The sequence below is a fragment of the Antechinus flavipes genome, chromosome 3, assembly GCF_016432865.1.
Source record: "Antechinus flavipes isolate AdamAnt ecotype Samford, QLD, Australia chromosome 3, AdamAnt_v2, whole genome shotgun sequence".
Taxonomy (NCBI): domain Eukaryota; kingdom Metazoa; phylum Chordata; class Mammalia; order Dasyuromorphia; family Dasyuridae; genus Antechinus; species Antechinus flavipes.
Window position 1 is genome coordinate 467,042,951 of NC_067400.1, and position 13,890 is coordinate 467,056,840.

The following is a 13,890-nucleotide window of genomic DNA, read 5'->3' on the forward strand; positions in this document are numbered from 1 at the left end:
GCCAAGTCTGACATGCATTTCTGATTGTAGAACTTTAACTTCCTTCTAAGTATAGAAATGATCCACTCTCCGACAGATCATCTTTTCTGATTCTGTTTTTAGTCTTCTCTCCCTCTTAAAATTGCTTTGTATTACTTTGTGTATAATTACTTACATATATGTTGTATCTTTCCCAGAGAACATAAATTCTTTGAGAGCAGGAGCTATTTTGTCAATATACCTCTATGCTTTACTATGATGTTAGCTACTTAATAAACATTTGTTGAATTGAATTACATAGACAAAATCAAAAATCTTTTGAAATAGTTTCCATATCCTTAGATTTCCCTGAATGTATGATAAATGATTGGGACCAAGAAGATAAATAAGAAGATGCTGTGTAAGTATGAGACAACCTGGGATTCAAGCCATGAAGTAAATAACACATGGATCAGTGACGGATGGTTAACAGAATGGATGCATTTCAAGCTCAGTATATGCATGTTATTTATTATAGATTGTGGAAATGTTTTATTACTAGCTAAAGCAGATGTTTTGCCCCAATGCCTTTTTACAGTAACTCCATCCCACATAAAGGACATGATAAGAATATGATTCTGCTTTAGTTTCATAGAATTAAAACCAGATGGGACTTTAGAGATTTTTTTATTAAACTCTCTCATTTTATAGATGAGGAAGCTGAAACCCAGAGAGGGTAAAGGGACTTACTTAAGATCACAAAGATCATATGTGATAGGACCAAGATTTAAACCCATATCTTCCAACTCTGAATCCAGTATATCTCTCTCTAGGAACCTTGCTGCCTCTTGTCGTTCCTTAAGGAGTTCTCAGTTTGCCTGAAACAGAAGCAGAGACAGTTTTGGCATGTGTTCATCTACTATAAAAGGGAAAAAAAGGAAAGGCCAATTGGGACCCTCAGTTAGATACTTACTTTTCTCATCAGTGCTTCAGAAGACAATGTTTTTCTCTTAATCTTTCCAGGTTTTGATTGTTTCTCAGGCACTGGAGAATTGGAGTTTCTCACATGCCTCAAAGAAGCTTCAGAGAAAGGGCAGAGAAACTCTGATCAGGAAGGGTGGGGCACCAATAGTATTGAACTTTTCTGAGCCTTAAAGCTCAGTCAGCTAAAGTCACAGTGATCAACCCTTGCAAGGGTCCTCAAACTATGGCCTGCAGGCCAGATGTGGCAGCTGAGGATGTTTATCCCCCTCACCCAGGGTTATGAAGTTTCTTTATTTAAAGGCCCACAAAACAAAGTTTTTGTTTTTACTATAGTCAGGCCCTCCAAAAGTCTGAGGGACAGTGAACTGGCCCCCTATTTAAAAAGTTTGAGGACCCCTGCTAGAGGAAAGTATCTCTCTTTTGAGACTAAAGCAGTATGGGTTACACAGCATCCTGACCAGTATGCTCTACTGAGCATCCCTTTTACCACTGAGAATCACTGAGAAGTAGAATCTTTTATCTTTCTTCCTGTGCTAGTGAATTTTTGCTTACTGTTTGTCTCCAAATTAGTCTCCAAGTCAAATTCATAGCTATTATTGTCATTTTATAGATGGAAAACTTTCCTACAAAGGGTATATAATTAAAATAGCATTTATATGCTTTAAGGTTTATAAAATTATTTACAAATATCAAATGAGGTATCATTTGATTGTTACAATGACTCTGTGATGTAGGTACTAACAGTATCCATGTTACAGAAAAAGGATGTTGATACAGAGTGATTAAGTGATTTGTCCAAGCTTATACAGCTAGTAAGTATCTGAAATAGTCAAACTTACATCTCCTTGACTCCAAGCTAACACTCTACCCATTGTACCATCTAGTCGCTTCTGTCAGATTCAAACTGAATGTAAAACTGCATCAGTTTAGTTTCTGTTTACAACCTGTTTTATTAATTTGAATTTGTTCCAGTTTATTTTAAAAATTTTTACCATTTGTTCACTTGCTCATTCATTTATTTGTGTATTCATTCATTCATTTATCATCTATCATTTAGTTATAAATTTTAAAAATATAGGCTTCTAAGATTCAGAGAGAGCTTCCATCTCTGCAATAAGCAGTTTTCTAACTGCAATCCCAACTACTGGAATAGATTGAGGGAGTGGGTTTCTTTGAGTATGCTGAGCTGCATCACTTTGATGTCTGCACTATCTGTTCCCAATATAGTGAATCCCTAGGAGTGGGGAAAACGCTCATCAGGATGCCTAAGGAGGAGGTTAAAACTTCTGTGCTGACCAGCATTGGGATCAGGCCCATGAATGGCCATTGTTCTCCTCATTTGGGTAAGATAGGGAAGCCTGGCATCAAATCAGAAAGAAAACACCAATTCTGAAGTTGTTTTCAGAAAGGTCAGAAATCACCAAGGTGGGTTGTATACATGCTACATGGAGTCATTGTGTGTGTGTCATTAAGTGTGATTTCAATGGCTCCTGTTCTGTCCTTTTTCCTCAGATGATGGTCTGCTCCTCAGGCCCTGTAAAATCTCCAAACAATTTTTCCTGCTTCCCCTCCCCACTCCCTCACATCCTTTTGGTGCTGCTTCTGAAGTATCTTACCATGTTAATTTCTTTTCTCCCTCCATGCTGGGCCAACTTCCAAAAAGCTTGGCCTGAGCTACTTTGGTCCAGTTTGGGTAATGAGTAACCTTTTCTTCTTTTTTTGGGTGGGCCATCTCTGAAAAACTTTCTTAGGATTCTATGGTAACTCCTTACCTCACGCACTTACTACATTAGCTTTGTTTCTAGGTTACTGAAGAAATCAATTCTAGGTAATAAATAGGGGAGGCCCTATTATTTCATTATGATCTCCTAATCCCCATTATGGTTCAGGCCCTCCCTCGACACTATCCTTTTCATTATTTCTGAGGCACCCTTTTCAACTATAACATGAAACTAGAGACCTTTTCTTCTTCCCTTTGGGTCTCAAGGAACTTCACATAGTCACCCCATATACTTTCAGTGCTACCAACTCTCTTGTGGCTTCCTGTATTTCCTTTCATCAGTCCTTAGTCAGTTCCCACATTGTCTCTGTAGAGTGCCCTAGCTAAGCGTCAAACATTTCCTTTTCTTCCATCCTGAATGATTCTCCTTTCCATATTGATTGTCCATGTTGGTTGGCTAACAGCTTGTTTCATGGGATCAGCCCCTACCACACTATTCCCATTGGCTACTGAGAAAAATGTAACCTGTGAGGGTCCAGCTCCAGGCTGGCTGACATTCTTTCATACCATCCTTTTCTCATCAGAAGGGCTTCAAAAATGTGCTATAAATCTTGATAATTTAGCTTAGTACTTAATTTCCAATAACTCTTCATCTTCCCCAGCCACTTCTCCTTTAGCTAGAGGTCTCTTTGAATAGGTAGGTTTCAGGCAGTTTACCCAGTACAATTGCATTGTCTTCTTTCTGCCTTTCTATATTACAATTTCCTAAAGACTTCACAGTATGACAAACTTCTTTCATTGATTTCCTTGGTACAGGTAAACCTCCCTGTCCCTAACTCAAACATCCTTGATAAGGGGGTCTACCACTGAGTATCATGAGTAGTTCTCATATATTTGTGCAGAATAGAAATACATCAGCTTAATGTATTATGCTTTAGAAACCCAGTCCACTGCCTACTGAATAAAGTTCATAATTTGCTTGGCATTCAAGGCCTACCATAAATGGGCTTATCTTTCTCCTCTATTTTTCTCCGTTTTCTACACTTTAACCCAACAGCATTACCTTCTGTCCTTTGAACACAACTTTTAAGTTTTATATTTCCATGTCTGTGCTCAAGCTCTTTTTTCTCAGCAATATCGTCCCTCTCTGTTCTTTAAAGCCTAATTTCAATGTTCATTCTTCTATGAAGCCTTTCCAGATATTCCCATTGGTGGCCACCTTGGCCTTCATATTTCACAAGGCACATAACTCTCTATAAGACAGTTATCATGTAATACTATGTAATAAAATTGTCTATCTCTGAATTAACATTCTATTAAATTGAATTTAAGAGGAAACTCTAATCTTTGAATTCTTTCCCTGTGCCTAGAATAGCTCTGTATACAGTAATCTTTGAAATCAGCCATACATAAGTTATGTAGTCGAATCTTATATTATAGATGAGGAAACTGGGGCTCAGATTACATAGATTGAGTATGTTTATTGAAATATGATACAATGCAATGTTCATTTTGGAAGGGGTGGAGGCTATGCCATCTGTATCATTATATTTTTAAGATGGGTGATGGAAACATCCATAATGAGCCTTCGTTGTGGGTTTTGCCTCTTCCAGTAAATAATGCAATGGACTAGGCAAGCTCATCCCTTGTGAGCATATGCCACATGCTTTACTGATGTAATCTCCACAGGGAAGAGACTGAGGATTCTGATTCTGGAAAGGCAAGATGACCTGAAATGGAAGGATTGTGCTCCTCAGTTCAGTACAAGAATACCTATTGTTTCCAATTGGTTTATCATGTGAAGAAGAGGTACCTTCTGATACACTTTGGATCTAGAACTGAGAATACATTTAAAAGACACTATTAAGCCAGGATGTTTTCTTTTTTCTTTCCTGGCTGTGTTCTGGTGAGAGGGTAAAGACTGCTGCTATAAGCCTTCTAGTAGAGAGGGAAGACCTGGAACTTTTTATTCTTTTATCCTTTTATGCTTCTATGTAGTCTGTGAGCACACGCCTGTCTGTGTTGCTTTCATTTCTGTTCTGTTTATTCTTTTCTGCCTTGAGGAGAAAGAATATTTGAATGGAACAAGTTAGGGTGCAATATTGTGAAATTTGAAAGGTTGGGAGAGTAAGCTGATAGAGATCCAGGAGCTAAAGCCCAAGCCAGAGTTATAAATCTAATAGCATGACCTTGAGGAACAATGACTGGTCTCTAAGGCAAGCAGTGGATATGCCCTGTGATCAAGATGCTGAACCCTAGCAGTAGGGTTGCAATTCTGTCCATTGGCTGTGTTGAATTTAGAAGTAAATTTGTTGGGAACACATTCTTTGTAAAAACTGCTTTAAATTTGAGCTCACTCTTCCCAGGAACTGAAATGGTTAAGAATGTGCCTCCAGATGATGGAAGGAAATTCTTTTATTTCTGTTCTTACCACATCTTTTCAGTAAATAGCCCTTTGTGATAGCCAATTGTCAATTGGTTCTGTGGTACTGGGGCACAAATCATTAATGATATCAGGAAGAAAACACTCTAATGAGCGCTTAGGTAGATAACATTTGACTCTCCCAACCCCTCAGGGGTGCTGCTTAATCTCAAGACACTTTTTAGCCAGCCACATTCTGGGAACTGATCCAGCTAGAGTATGTGTAGGTTGGGAGAGTAAGTTCAGTGTGTTCCACAGTAATAACACTATTTTCAGTGTGATAAAACTCTTTTTCAGCTTCATTCTTGCAGAGGCGATACAGCTCCTCAACTTTCAGGCAGTGGCTGGCTGGGTACCTGATTTAGTTCGTGCCTTGACAAAATTCTGATGATAAAGTGTTACCTGACTGCTAAGTGTTGTTAATGAAATTGGGAAGGAGGGAATGCGGGCAGTGCCATAACATTGGGCTATAAAGAACTTCCTGTTGACTCTTTCCTCCCCACATCGTACAGACATACAATGAGATAGCACGGGAGGTTGGGAATCTCCCAACAAGGAAACGCTGTGGTATTTCACCCCAGGCTCTTCTGTTGGTCAAATTAAATGTCCTATTTGTAATTTTTAATAGTGTATATAGTGATTCTTAATGGGGCTCTTCAGATTATTTCATGGAAACAAAACGAGGGATCTGAGAGCAGGAAAGACCCACGAACATATAGTTTAATCCAAGATCCTGAAAATCATCTTGTTGCTCTTTTATGCTGGTTTCCTGCTTAGGAACTTGTGACTATACTACATCATGAGTAATTATTTCCCAGTTGTTGCTTTTAATCATTTGACTACATCAGCAGTGAGCCAGGAATTTCTGGGGATGCAGAGATATTCAGATCAGATCTGAGTTTTTAAGGAGCTCGCTAACTATTTGGTGTGTAAGACACAATTAAGAATAGGTGAAATAGCAAAGATTTGTTTTTCTAAAGTAGTTTCTGTAATGGAAAGTTTAGTCCTCTTTCTTCTCTTGCCTTTTCACATTAGACTGAAAGGTAATTGAGGACAGAAACTAACTCTTCTCACCAGAGTATCTATCTAGCTTACTGCATGAAAAAAAAGTTCTATATAAAGTATAGATTTAGAACTGGAAAGGACTAGTGGGGCCATCTAATCTAGCCCATTTAGCAGATAAGGGAACTGAGGCACTGAGAGGTTAAGTGATTTAGCCTAAATTAAGTGACTAGATGTGAACATAGATAATAAGTGTCTGAGGTAGTATTCAAATCCAGATGTTGGCCACCCTGCCCTTTGCTCAACCACAATCTCTGCCTATTCATGCAATAGCTCACATGTACATAGAACTTTAGAGTTTGTAAAGGGCTTTAATATATTATAGAATTTTAATCCTGGGATTTTCTCTATTTTCTCTCCCCCTCCCCAGTTTACAGATGAGGGACCTGAGATTCAGAGACATTGAATGACTTCTTCAGGGATTCAAACTCAGATCATCTTGACTCCAAATCAAGTGTTCTGTCCACTACTGAGGGGCTGGACTAGTTATCATTTGAGGTCCTTTTGAATTCCTGATATTTGATCCTATGATCCCAGGAATGTCCCACTCCCCCTCTCAAGAGCCATTCTCTATAACCTGGGCCAAGAATAAGCTTCTCCTTGGCCAAAACAAAAACGGCCTAAGGCTGAACAAGAGGGTTCATTTCTCCATCTGTATAAACGAGGGTTGTCTACCTATTGTCCTTTCCCTTGACCTATGATCAGCCTGGTTTCTTTTCTTGTCCTATATTTTCCTAATGACATCTTTTACTAACATTCTTCTTCAAAGATCCTCACTGGTTTAATAATAATAATAATAATTAGCAGAATTGTATAGTTCTTTAAGGTTTACAAATATTGTCTTATTTTATTCTCACAACACTACTAGGAGGTAGGTACTATTACTAGCTGCATTTTACAAGTAAAAAATGGAAGCAGACAGAAGTTAAGTGACTTGTCTAGGATAATACAGTTAGGAAATGTTTGAAGTAGGTTTTGAATTTAGATCTTTTGCTTCTAGATCCCGCTTTTTATCCATTGTGGTAATTCCAGAGCCTTCTGTGTATTTTTCTTCCTCCTTCCCTCTTTCCCTCCCTCCCTCCCTCCTTCCTTTGCTTCCCTTCCTTCCTTCCTTCCTTCCTTCCTTCCTGCCTTCCTTCCTTCCCTTCCTTTTTTCAAAAGCATTGTTTATTGATATCTTTTGTTATTCCTTCATCTATATTCCTCAAATCTGACCCCAAACCCTTAATAGCTGTGTGACTCTAAGAAAGTCACTTAACCCTGTTTGCCTCAGTTTCCTCAATTGTAAAATGAGCTAAAGAAGGAAATGACAAACCATTCCAGTATCTTTGCCAAAAAAACCTCAAATGGGGTAACAAAGAATTAAACACAATTAAAGTAACTGAACAACAACATTTACCAATTTTCCTTCCAGAGATCCATCGCTTATTAACAACCAACCTGATCTTTTTTACATCTTTGTTTCTGCAAGTGCCATTTTGTTCTCAGGTATATTGAGGATTATAATTTTAAAGTCCAAGCATAGAGACTTACATGAACTGATGCTAAGTGAAATGAGCAGAACCAGGAGATCATTATACACTTCGACAACGATATTGTATGAGGACATATTTTGATGGAAGTGGATTTCTTTGACAAAGAGACCTGAGTTTCAATTGATAAATGACGGACAAAAGCAGCTACACCCAAAGAAAGAGCACTGGGAAACGAATGTAAACTATCTGCATTTTTGTTTTTCTTCCCGGATTATTTATACCTTCTGAATCCAATTCTCCCTACGCAACAAGAGAACTGTTCGGTTCTGCAAACATATATTGTATCTAGGATATACTGCAACATATCCAACATATAAAGGACTGCTTGCCATCTAGGGGAGGGGGTAGAGGGAGGGAGGGGGAAAAAAATCGGAACAGAAACGAGTGTCAATATAATGTAATTATTAAATAAAAAATTTAAAATTTAAAAAAAAAAAAGTCCAAGCATAGTAGCTGCACTGAACTTGATGGGGAAAATTTAAAAAAAATTAATCTTTCCAGATTTTTTCCATTTTCCTTCTCTTTGTTGACCTATTTTCTTCCTTAAAAATACTTAAGATGATTTCTCTTAGGTTTTTTTGTCGAACTTTCTTTAAACTGCTTTTTTTCCTATCCACTGACTTTCTTTGCTTTATGTGGTGATATATTTTATATTGAACCCATCATCCTTCTGACAAGATTTTACACGTTAATTTATATGCTAAAAGCAGTATTGACTTTGGTCTTGGTGTTTGCTGAGTAAGGTGCTTTCTGGACATTTTGCTCTCATTGTTGATTTCTGTTGATAAAACTTCTATACAAAATAGCTATAATCATTTCCCATTCTTCATTGTTAATTACTTTTTTGAATAGTTCAAGATATTTGCTTATACTTTCTTACCATTATTTTCTCTTTTACCTTTTTTCTTTTTAACTAATGGTGATTTTTGCTCTGATAAATTAGTGGTTTGACAGCTGATTCAAGGATAACACCCATGTTAAAAAAAAAAAAAGAAACAAGTCTTTTCCTTTATATCTTTTAGATATAAGCATTTTCACTTTTATGATGTTATTTTTATGCTTTCCATATTCAGTGCCTACCAATTCTTTTCTTGAAGAAAATTTTTATGATATAGAAGTGTGGGTCTTCTGTATAACTTATAAGTCATCATCAGTCTCTCATTATTTCTTCCTGAACCATAGGGCAAACCTGAACGTAGGCCACAAGAGACTAGCACCTACTTTCCAGGGCTGTTGTTAAATAAGAAGGCATCTATAAAGCAAGATTTAAAATTGCTATATAAATACCAACTATTATGAGGCATCAGAATAGAACTTTGTACAGATAATGTGAATTGAATGAGCTAATATCAGTAAAATGTTTTCTAAACAATGAAGTGCTATACAAATACCTAGGGAACTAAGAATGTGTATTTGTGAGTGTATGCAAGATTTCTTCTTCAGATATTTAGAACCAATTCTTTCTCTCAAGGGACATTTCTGAGGTGTTTCTCAGAGGATCCACTCACCTAGAAATTTAGAGTCAATAACTTCATCATCCTTTAATAACGCCACAAATACTGGCTCTGATGAACCTTCAGGTCCTGTTGGGGCAAAAAAGATTCATTCATTCCTTCCTTCCTTCCTTCCTTCTTTCACTTGCTTATTAATCAGCCTTTCCCTGGGATGCAGCTACAGTTGGGAGGGCCAAACCCAATAGGGTGACACACCTTGGAAAACATGTGTTGCCCCAGTCAGGTGCTTAGAGACTGAGAAAAGTCTGTGAGCTCTAAAAGGCCTGGGAGCATTCCATCCTATGCGGAATACATAGATGTAAGGTTCATTGATGTGTATTCCTGCTTAAAGCTCATGGAGTGGAAATTCAGTTTAAGATCTTTGCTCCTCTTTAAGTTCCATGACAGCCTTTTCCCACACTAATCCTTCACATTGTTGTTGGAGTGGGCATATTACCAGGATAATACATACGTGTTACAGCGAAAGGGATATAAGTTTCTCGAGGCTTCAACAGTTCTGATGCATAGAGATGGGGATACTGAAGAAGGTTTTTCAACTGACCACTCTCGTCTGCTAGTTCAATCATGCCTATAGCCCAATAGAAGAGTCAAAGTAGATGAAGGACTAAGAAACTGGCTAATGGGTGATTTCAGATTTTCCCTCAAATTGAGGCAGATTTTATAAATGACCTTGGGGCAATGTTCCTCCAATAATACCTACACTTTCAGATTAATTCCAAAATGTAGAAAGGCTTTATCTAGAGATTCATTCATAGGAAAAATCCTTTCTGAGCTACATAGACTTGGCTTGGCATATACCTGGCATAGGATTCAGGAAATGAGGGTCTTTTTCTTGGTTCTATTCTGTCTTCAGAATCTAAACTATTTCTCTGGATTTGGGTCCATGTCATTTCTCTTATTTCTTGGGTCACCTATGCTGTGCTTGTGCCCAGACCAAGGTAATATCTCTCTATACTTTCATAACAGCTTGCCTTTATATATAAGACTTTTAAAAATTTCAAAATGCTTTACATGCATTATTTCCTTTTATTATCACAACCGCCCTGGCAAATAGGGGTTGTTATTAGGGGTTGTTATTATTCCCATTTTACATTTGAGGAAACTAGTGTCTGAGACAGGATTTGAATCCAGATGTTCCCAACTTCAAGTTCAGAGCGCTGTATACTGTACTACTCTGACTTTTGTAGATAAAAAAATTAGCCTCAGAGAGGACTATGGGAATAAGTGAGGTATGAAGCATATGGAGCTGCCATGGACTATTGAAGAAGATTCTTCATCAACCCTTGAATGCCAAGAAACAGGTGCCCAGCAAATACCTTCTGCCTTTTCCCTATTTTCCTCTGGCATGGCTTCTTGCTCCTGTCATTGGATAATGGAGGAATGTCTCCACCTAGTCCAGTTAGGATATTCATGGAAAGGGGAGGGGAAAGGTCTAAATTTCTGTCAAATCCTGAGTAAAAAGGGACCTTCACAAGTCAGCTCTAAACCCGCAGCTAAACTAGCTACTACTATTTTTTGTCATCTCTTTGAGGCAAGAAAGTTGTTGTTGGGGTAGCCACTCCAGTGGGGATTTCTGAATGCCATATCAGCTTACCTTCAGGCTCACAGCCACAGCACTGCTTGATACTGTTCAATAATGCCTCTACTTTGCAGTGAGAATTAAATAGGGTCTTTTCATGATCTGTAGGAAAAAGTTTGAAGTTATGATTAAAAGTCCCAGTACAGAAGTTTAGTGACAATGCTCTTGATAATGAGTTGGGTTCTTAGGTGGAGATCAGTGTTAATATTTTAGTGGTGGGAAGTGCTACAGAAATGTAGTCCTGGGGTATGCTGGATAAAATTACATACTGTTCCTTTTTTTCCTGAGGCAATTGGGGATAAGTAATTTGCCCAGGGTCACACACTAGCAAGTGTTGAAGTGTTTGAGGTCACATTTGAACTCAGGCCCTCCTCACTTCAGGGCTGGTTCTCTATCCACTGCTCCACCTAGCTGCTCCTGATACTTTTCTTCTGATGAGACCCTTAAGCCTGTCTCAGGTTCTGGAATTCAATTCAATGAATGTTTATTAAATGACTATTGTGTGAGCTAATTGGCACAGTGGATAGAGTACCTGGTTTGGAGTAACGAAGACTCATTTTCATTAATTCAAATCCAGCTTCACACATTTACTAGTTGTATGATCCTGGGCAAGTCACTTTATTCTACTTACCTCAGTTTCTTAATCTGTAAAATGAAGAGAATGGCAAATCACACCAGTATCTTTGCCAAGAAAACCCTATATAAGGTCAGAAAGAGTTGGACATGACTGAAACAACTGAACAACAATGTGTGAGGCACATTTGAGGAATAGATAAAAATTGTTTAGAAAGTCATTGTGGAAAAAAAAGAAAAAAAAAAGAAAGTCATCTTGATCTCAGGCAGCTTAAAGAGTAGGGAATGGAATGAGGGAGGTATGTAATACATGCCCAGGGAAATTCAACTTATATATGAAGAAATATGAGACAATACAAAACAACTTGAAGAGGAAGAGCGTGCTAATAGCTGGGACAGATTTGGAAAGGCTTTATGTAGGGAGTGGCCCCTGAACCAGGTATTCCAAGATACACAGGTAAAGAGGAGAATACGCTTCACATAAGGGAACACATGTGCAAAGAGGTTAGAGAAGTTGACTTGTCCCAGAAAGAAATGGTGTGGGAGGCAGAACCTTGGCAGCTATTCCATTCTGAACTTTCCTTATGGCACTTCTATGGAGGGTACATACCTATGCAATGATGGGAAGAGTTGTTTTAGTCTGGGCTTTGTCATCAGGCTTGGCAGATGAAGATGGAGTAGGAGGTGAAAAAGGAAAACTGGGGGAGGGAGTTGTCATACAGGGAAGAGTAAAAAAGTCAGATTACAGAGAGAGCAACCACACAAGCATTTCCTGAGTCACCTAGCTTATCCTTGAGATTACTTTGCTTTTACCTTGGATAAGCAGAAAGGACAATGGGCCAAGCTTGAAATCCAGGTTCTAGGTCTTGGCTTTGCTACTAGTTGTCTATGTGACCTTAGGAAACTTATTTTCTTTCCCTGGAGCCTAATTTGCTTCTATATACTACCATAAGAGGTTTGGACTAGGGAGTTTTTAAGGTCTCTTTCAGTTCTAACATTCCACAATTCTGTAACCCATGGGCTTCTGGTTACTTTTCTTTTCATATCAAATACACAAGTCCTAATCTGAAGGAGCTCTTACCTTGGGGATGAAGGTAGAAATGTATGACATGGTGAATGAAACTTTTGGTTGTGTGTGTCTGGGTAGTGGGTAGGGGACTGGGGATAGAGTTGTCCAATTTCCAATTTATTTGTTTCTGGACTAGCAATACATTTCCCTATGAACAGTGGAAATAGAATTAATAAAAAAGTCTGTTTAAAGACTAAAGACAAAAGAGCAAGTAATATATCATGGGAATTATAGCCAGCAATAAACCCTGTCATGAGGCAGGGTCAAAACAGGATTCTTAGTATCAATATTAATAATAACAGTTTTCCTTTTCTCATCTCTTACTCCATTTTACGTGTTACCTTATTTGTACTTACAACAACCCTTTGATAGATGCTATTATATTCATTTTACAGATGAGGAAATTGAAGGAAACAAAGGTTAAGTGAGAATTTGAACTGAAGGATCAGTACCTTATCAGCCTAATTGTTATCCTGGGTAATCCCCTAAATCAATTTGGTCTGTGTACTGACTCTTCCTATTAAGCATCAACCAAGCAGAGGATAATTTTCCATTTGTTCTATCCTCAAGGATCTTGCTGTTGTTGGGTTGTGCAGTTGTGTCTGACAGTATGTGACACCATAGACTTTTGGCAAAAATACTGGAATGGGGTGCCATTTCTTTCTCCAGTATGTCCTTAATACAGATGAGGACCTGAAGCTAATGGGGTTACGTGACTTACCCAGGATCAACACAGCTAGTAAGTGTCTGAGTCAAACAGACCTTGTTGATTCCAGGCTCCATGCTTTGTCCATTGCTGCTATCCTCCAGGATCTTCTGCTAGAGTAAGGAAATTTAGGAGAAGAGAAAGAGAGGGGATATCCACTCACCTCCATGAAGAATGGTGATAAACATTTTGATAAGTGATTTAGGAGTGCCGGGAAGAACAAAGCTGGATCAAGATCAGCCTGATAAGAATTCGGGTCAGCAATTCACTTCCTTAAATCAAAAATGTCAGGTAAGACTTGTACAGAACTGCCTTAGCTGTAATTTTGGACCTTAGGACAGTGGCCTGGAAATCTGCTATGGGAATGATGCCCTTTCTTGGATGGGGAGGTGATGATGAAGATGAAATCATACCCTAAGTGCTGGGACCACAGGCAGCTGATGATGGGAAAACTGAAAACTTGGGCAGGGGTCCCAGAAAGTGAAGAAATTAGGCAGGACTCTGGAAAGAAAAAGCAGCCAAGGCAGCTGCCCTCTCCCCCTCCCACCCCTCCCCCACTCTTTTGTTTTGTTTGTTAGATTCTTGCTCCATGGAGAAGCAGATGTAAACATTAGTTTGAGTCACCGGGATTCCAGGGCCAAGCTGGAGGGGCTTGCCACAACTCTGCTGCTGCTGCTGCTGGGACTGCCCATAACAAGTGCTTGGCCAGGGGCCAAGGAGCGCCTGGGACATGAATAGGGGCCACCTGGGTGCGAGGAAATGACAGAC

At 38.7% G+C, this 13,890-nt stretch overlaps 1 protein-coding gene across 7 annotated transcripts; it reads right to left on the minus strand.

Annotated features, from left to right (window-relative positions):
- Positions 1 to 473: 473 nt before the first annotated feature.
- LOC127554778 (uncharacterized protein CXorf65 homolog) lies at positions 474 to 13,670 on the minus strand. Of its 7 annotated transcripts, none has more exons than XM_051986629.1 (6): positions 13,286 to 13,670; positions 10,790 to 10,876; positions 9,647 to 9,763; positions 9,190 to 9,264; positions 932 to 1,038; positions 474 to 836 (listed from the first exon to the last, which is right to left on the minus strand). In XM_051986629.1, the coding sequence occupies exons 1-6, from the start codon at positions 13,308 to 13,310 to the stop codon at positions 828 to 830; spliced, it is 420 nt and encodes a 139-aa protein (XP_051842589.1). In that variant the 5' UTR covers positions 13,311 to 13,670; the 3' UTR covers positions 474 to 827. The 7 variants fall into 7 exon arrangements, 4 of the variants coding, with proteins under 4 accessions (XP_051842589.1, XP_051842591.1, XP_051842590.1 ...); XR_007952065.1 differs by lacking the exons at positions 474 to 836; positions 932 to 1,038 and adding exons at positions 4,124 to 4,719; positions 13,138 to 13,232 and having other exon boundaries at positions 13,536 to 13,670; XR_007952064.1 differs by lacking the exons at positions 474 to 836; positions 932 to 1,038 and adding exons at positions 4,124 to 4,719; positions 13,138 to 13,235 and having other exon boundaries at positions 13,536 to 13,670.
- Positions 13,671 to 13,890: the final 220 nt, after the last annotated feature.

What these genes read in the sequence shown, in the direction of transcription:
- LOC127554778 (XM_051986629.1), bottom strand. Translation starts at nt 13,310, where the DNA reads ATGTTTATCACCATTCTTCATGGAG. An exon ending in TATCACCATTCTTCATGGAG is followed by an intron (nt 10,877 to 13,285) that starts GTGAGTGGATAT and finishes TTTTTCCTACAG; the next exon opens with ATCATGAAAAGACCCTATTT. An exon ending in TATTGACTCTAAATTTCTAG is followed by an intron (nt 1,039 to 9,189) that starts GTGAGTGGATCC and finishes CTTTCTCTGAAG; the next exon opens with CTTCTTTGAGGCATGTGAGA.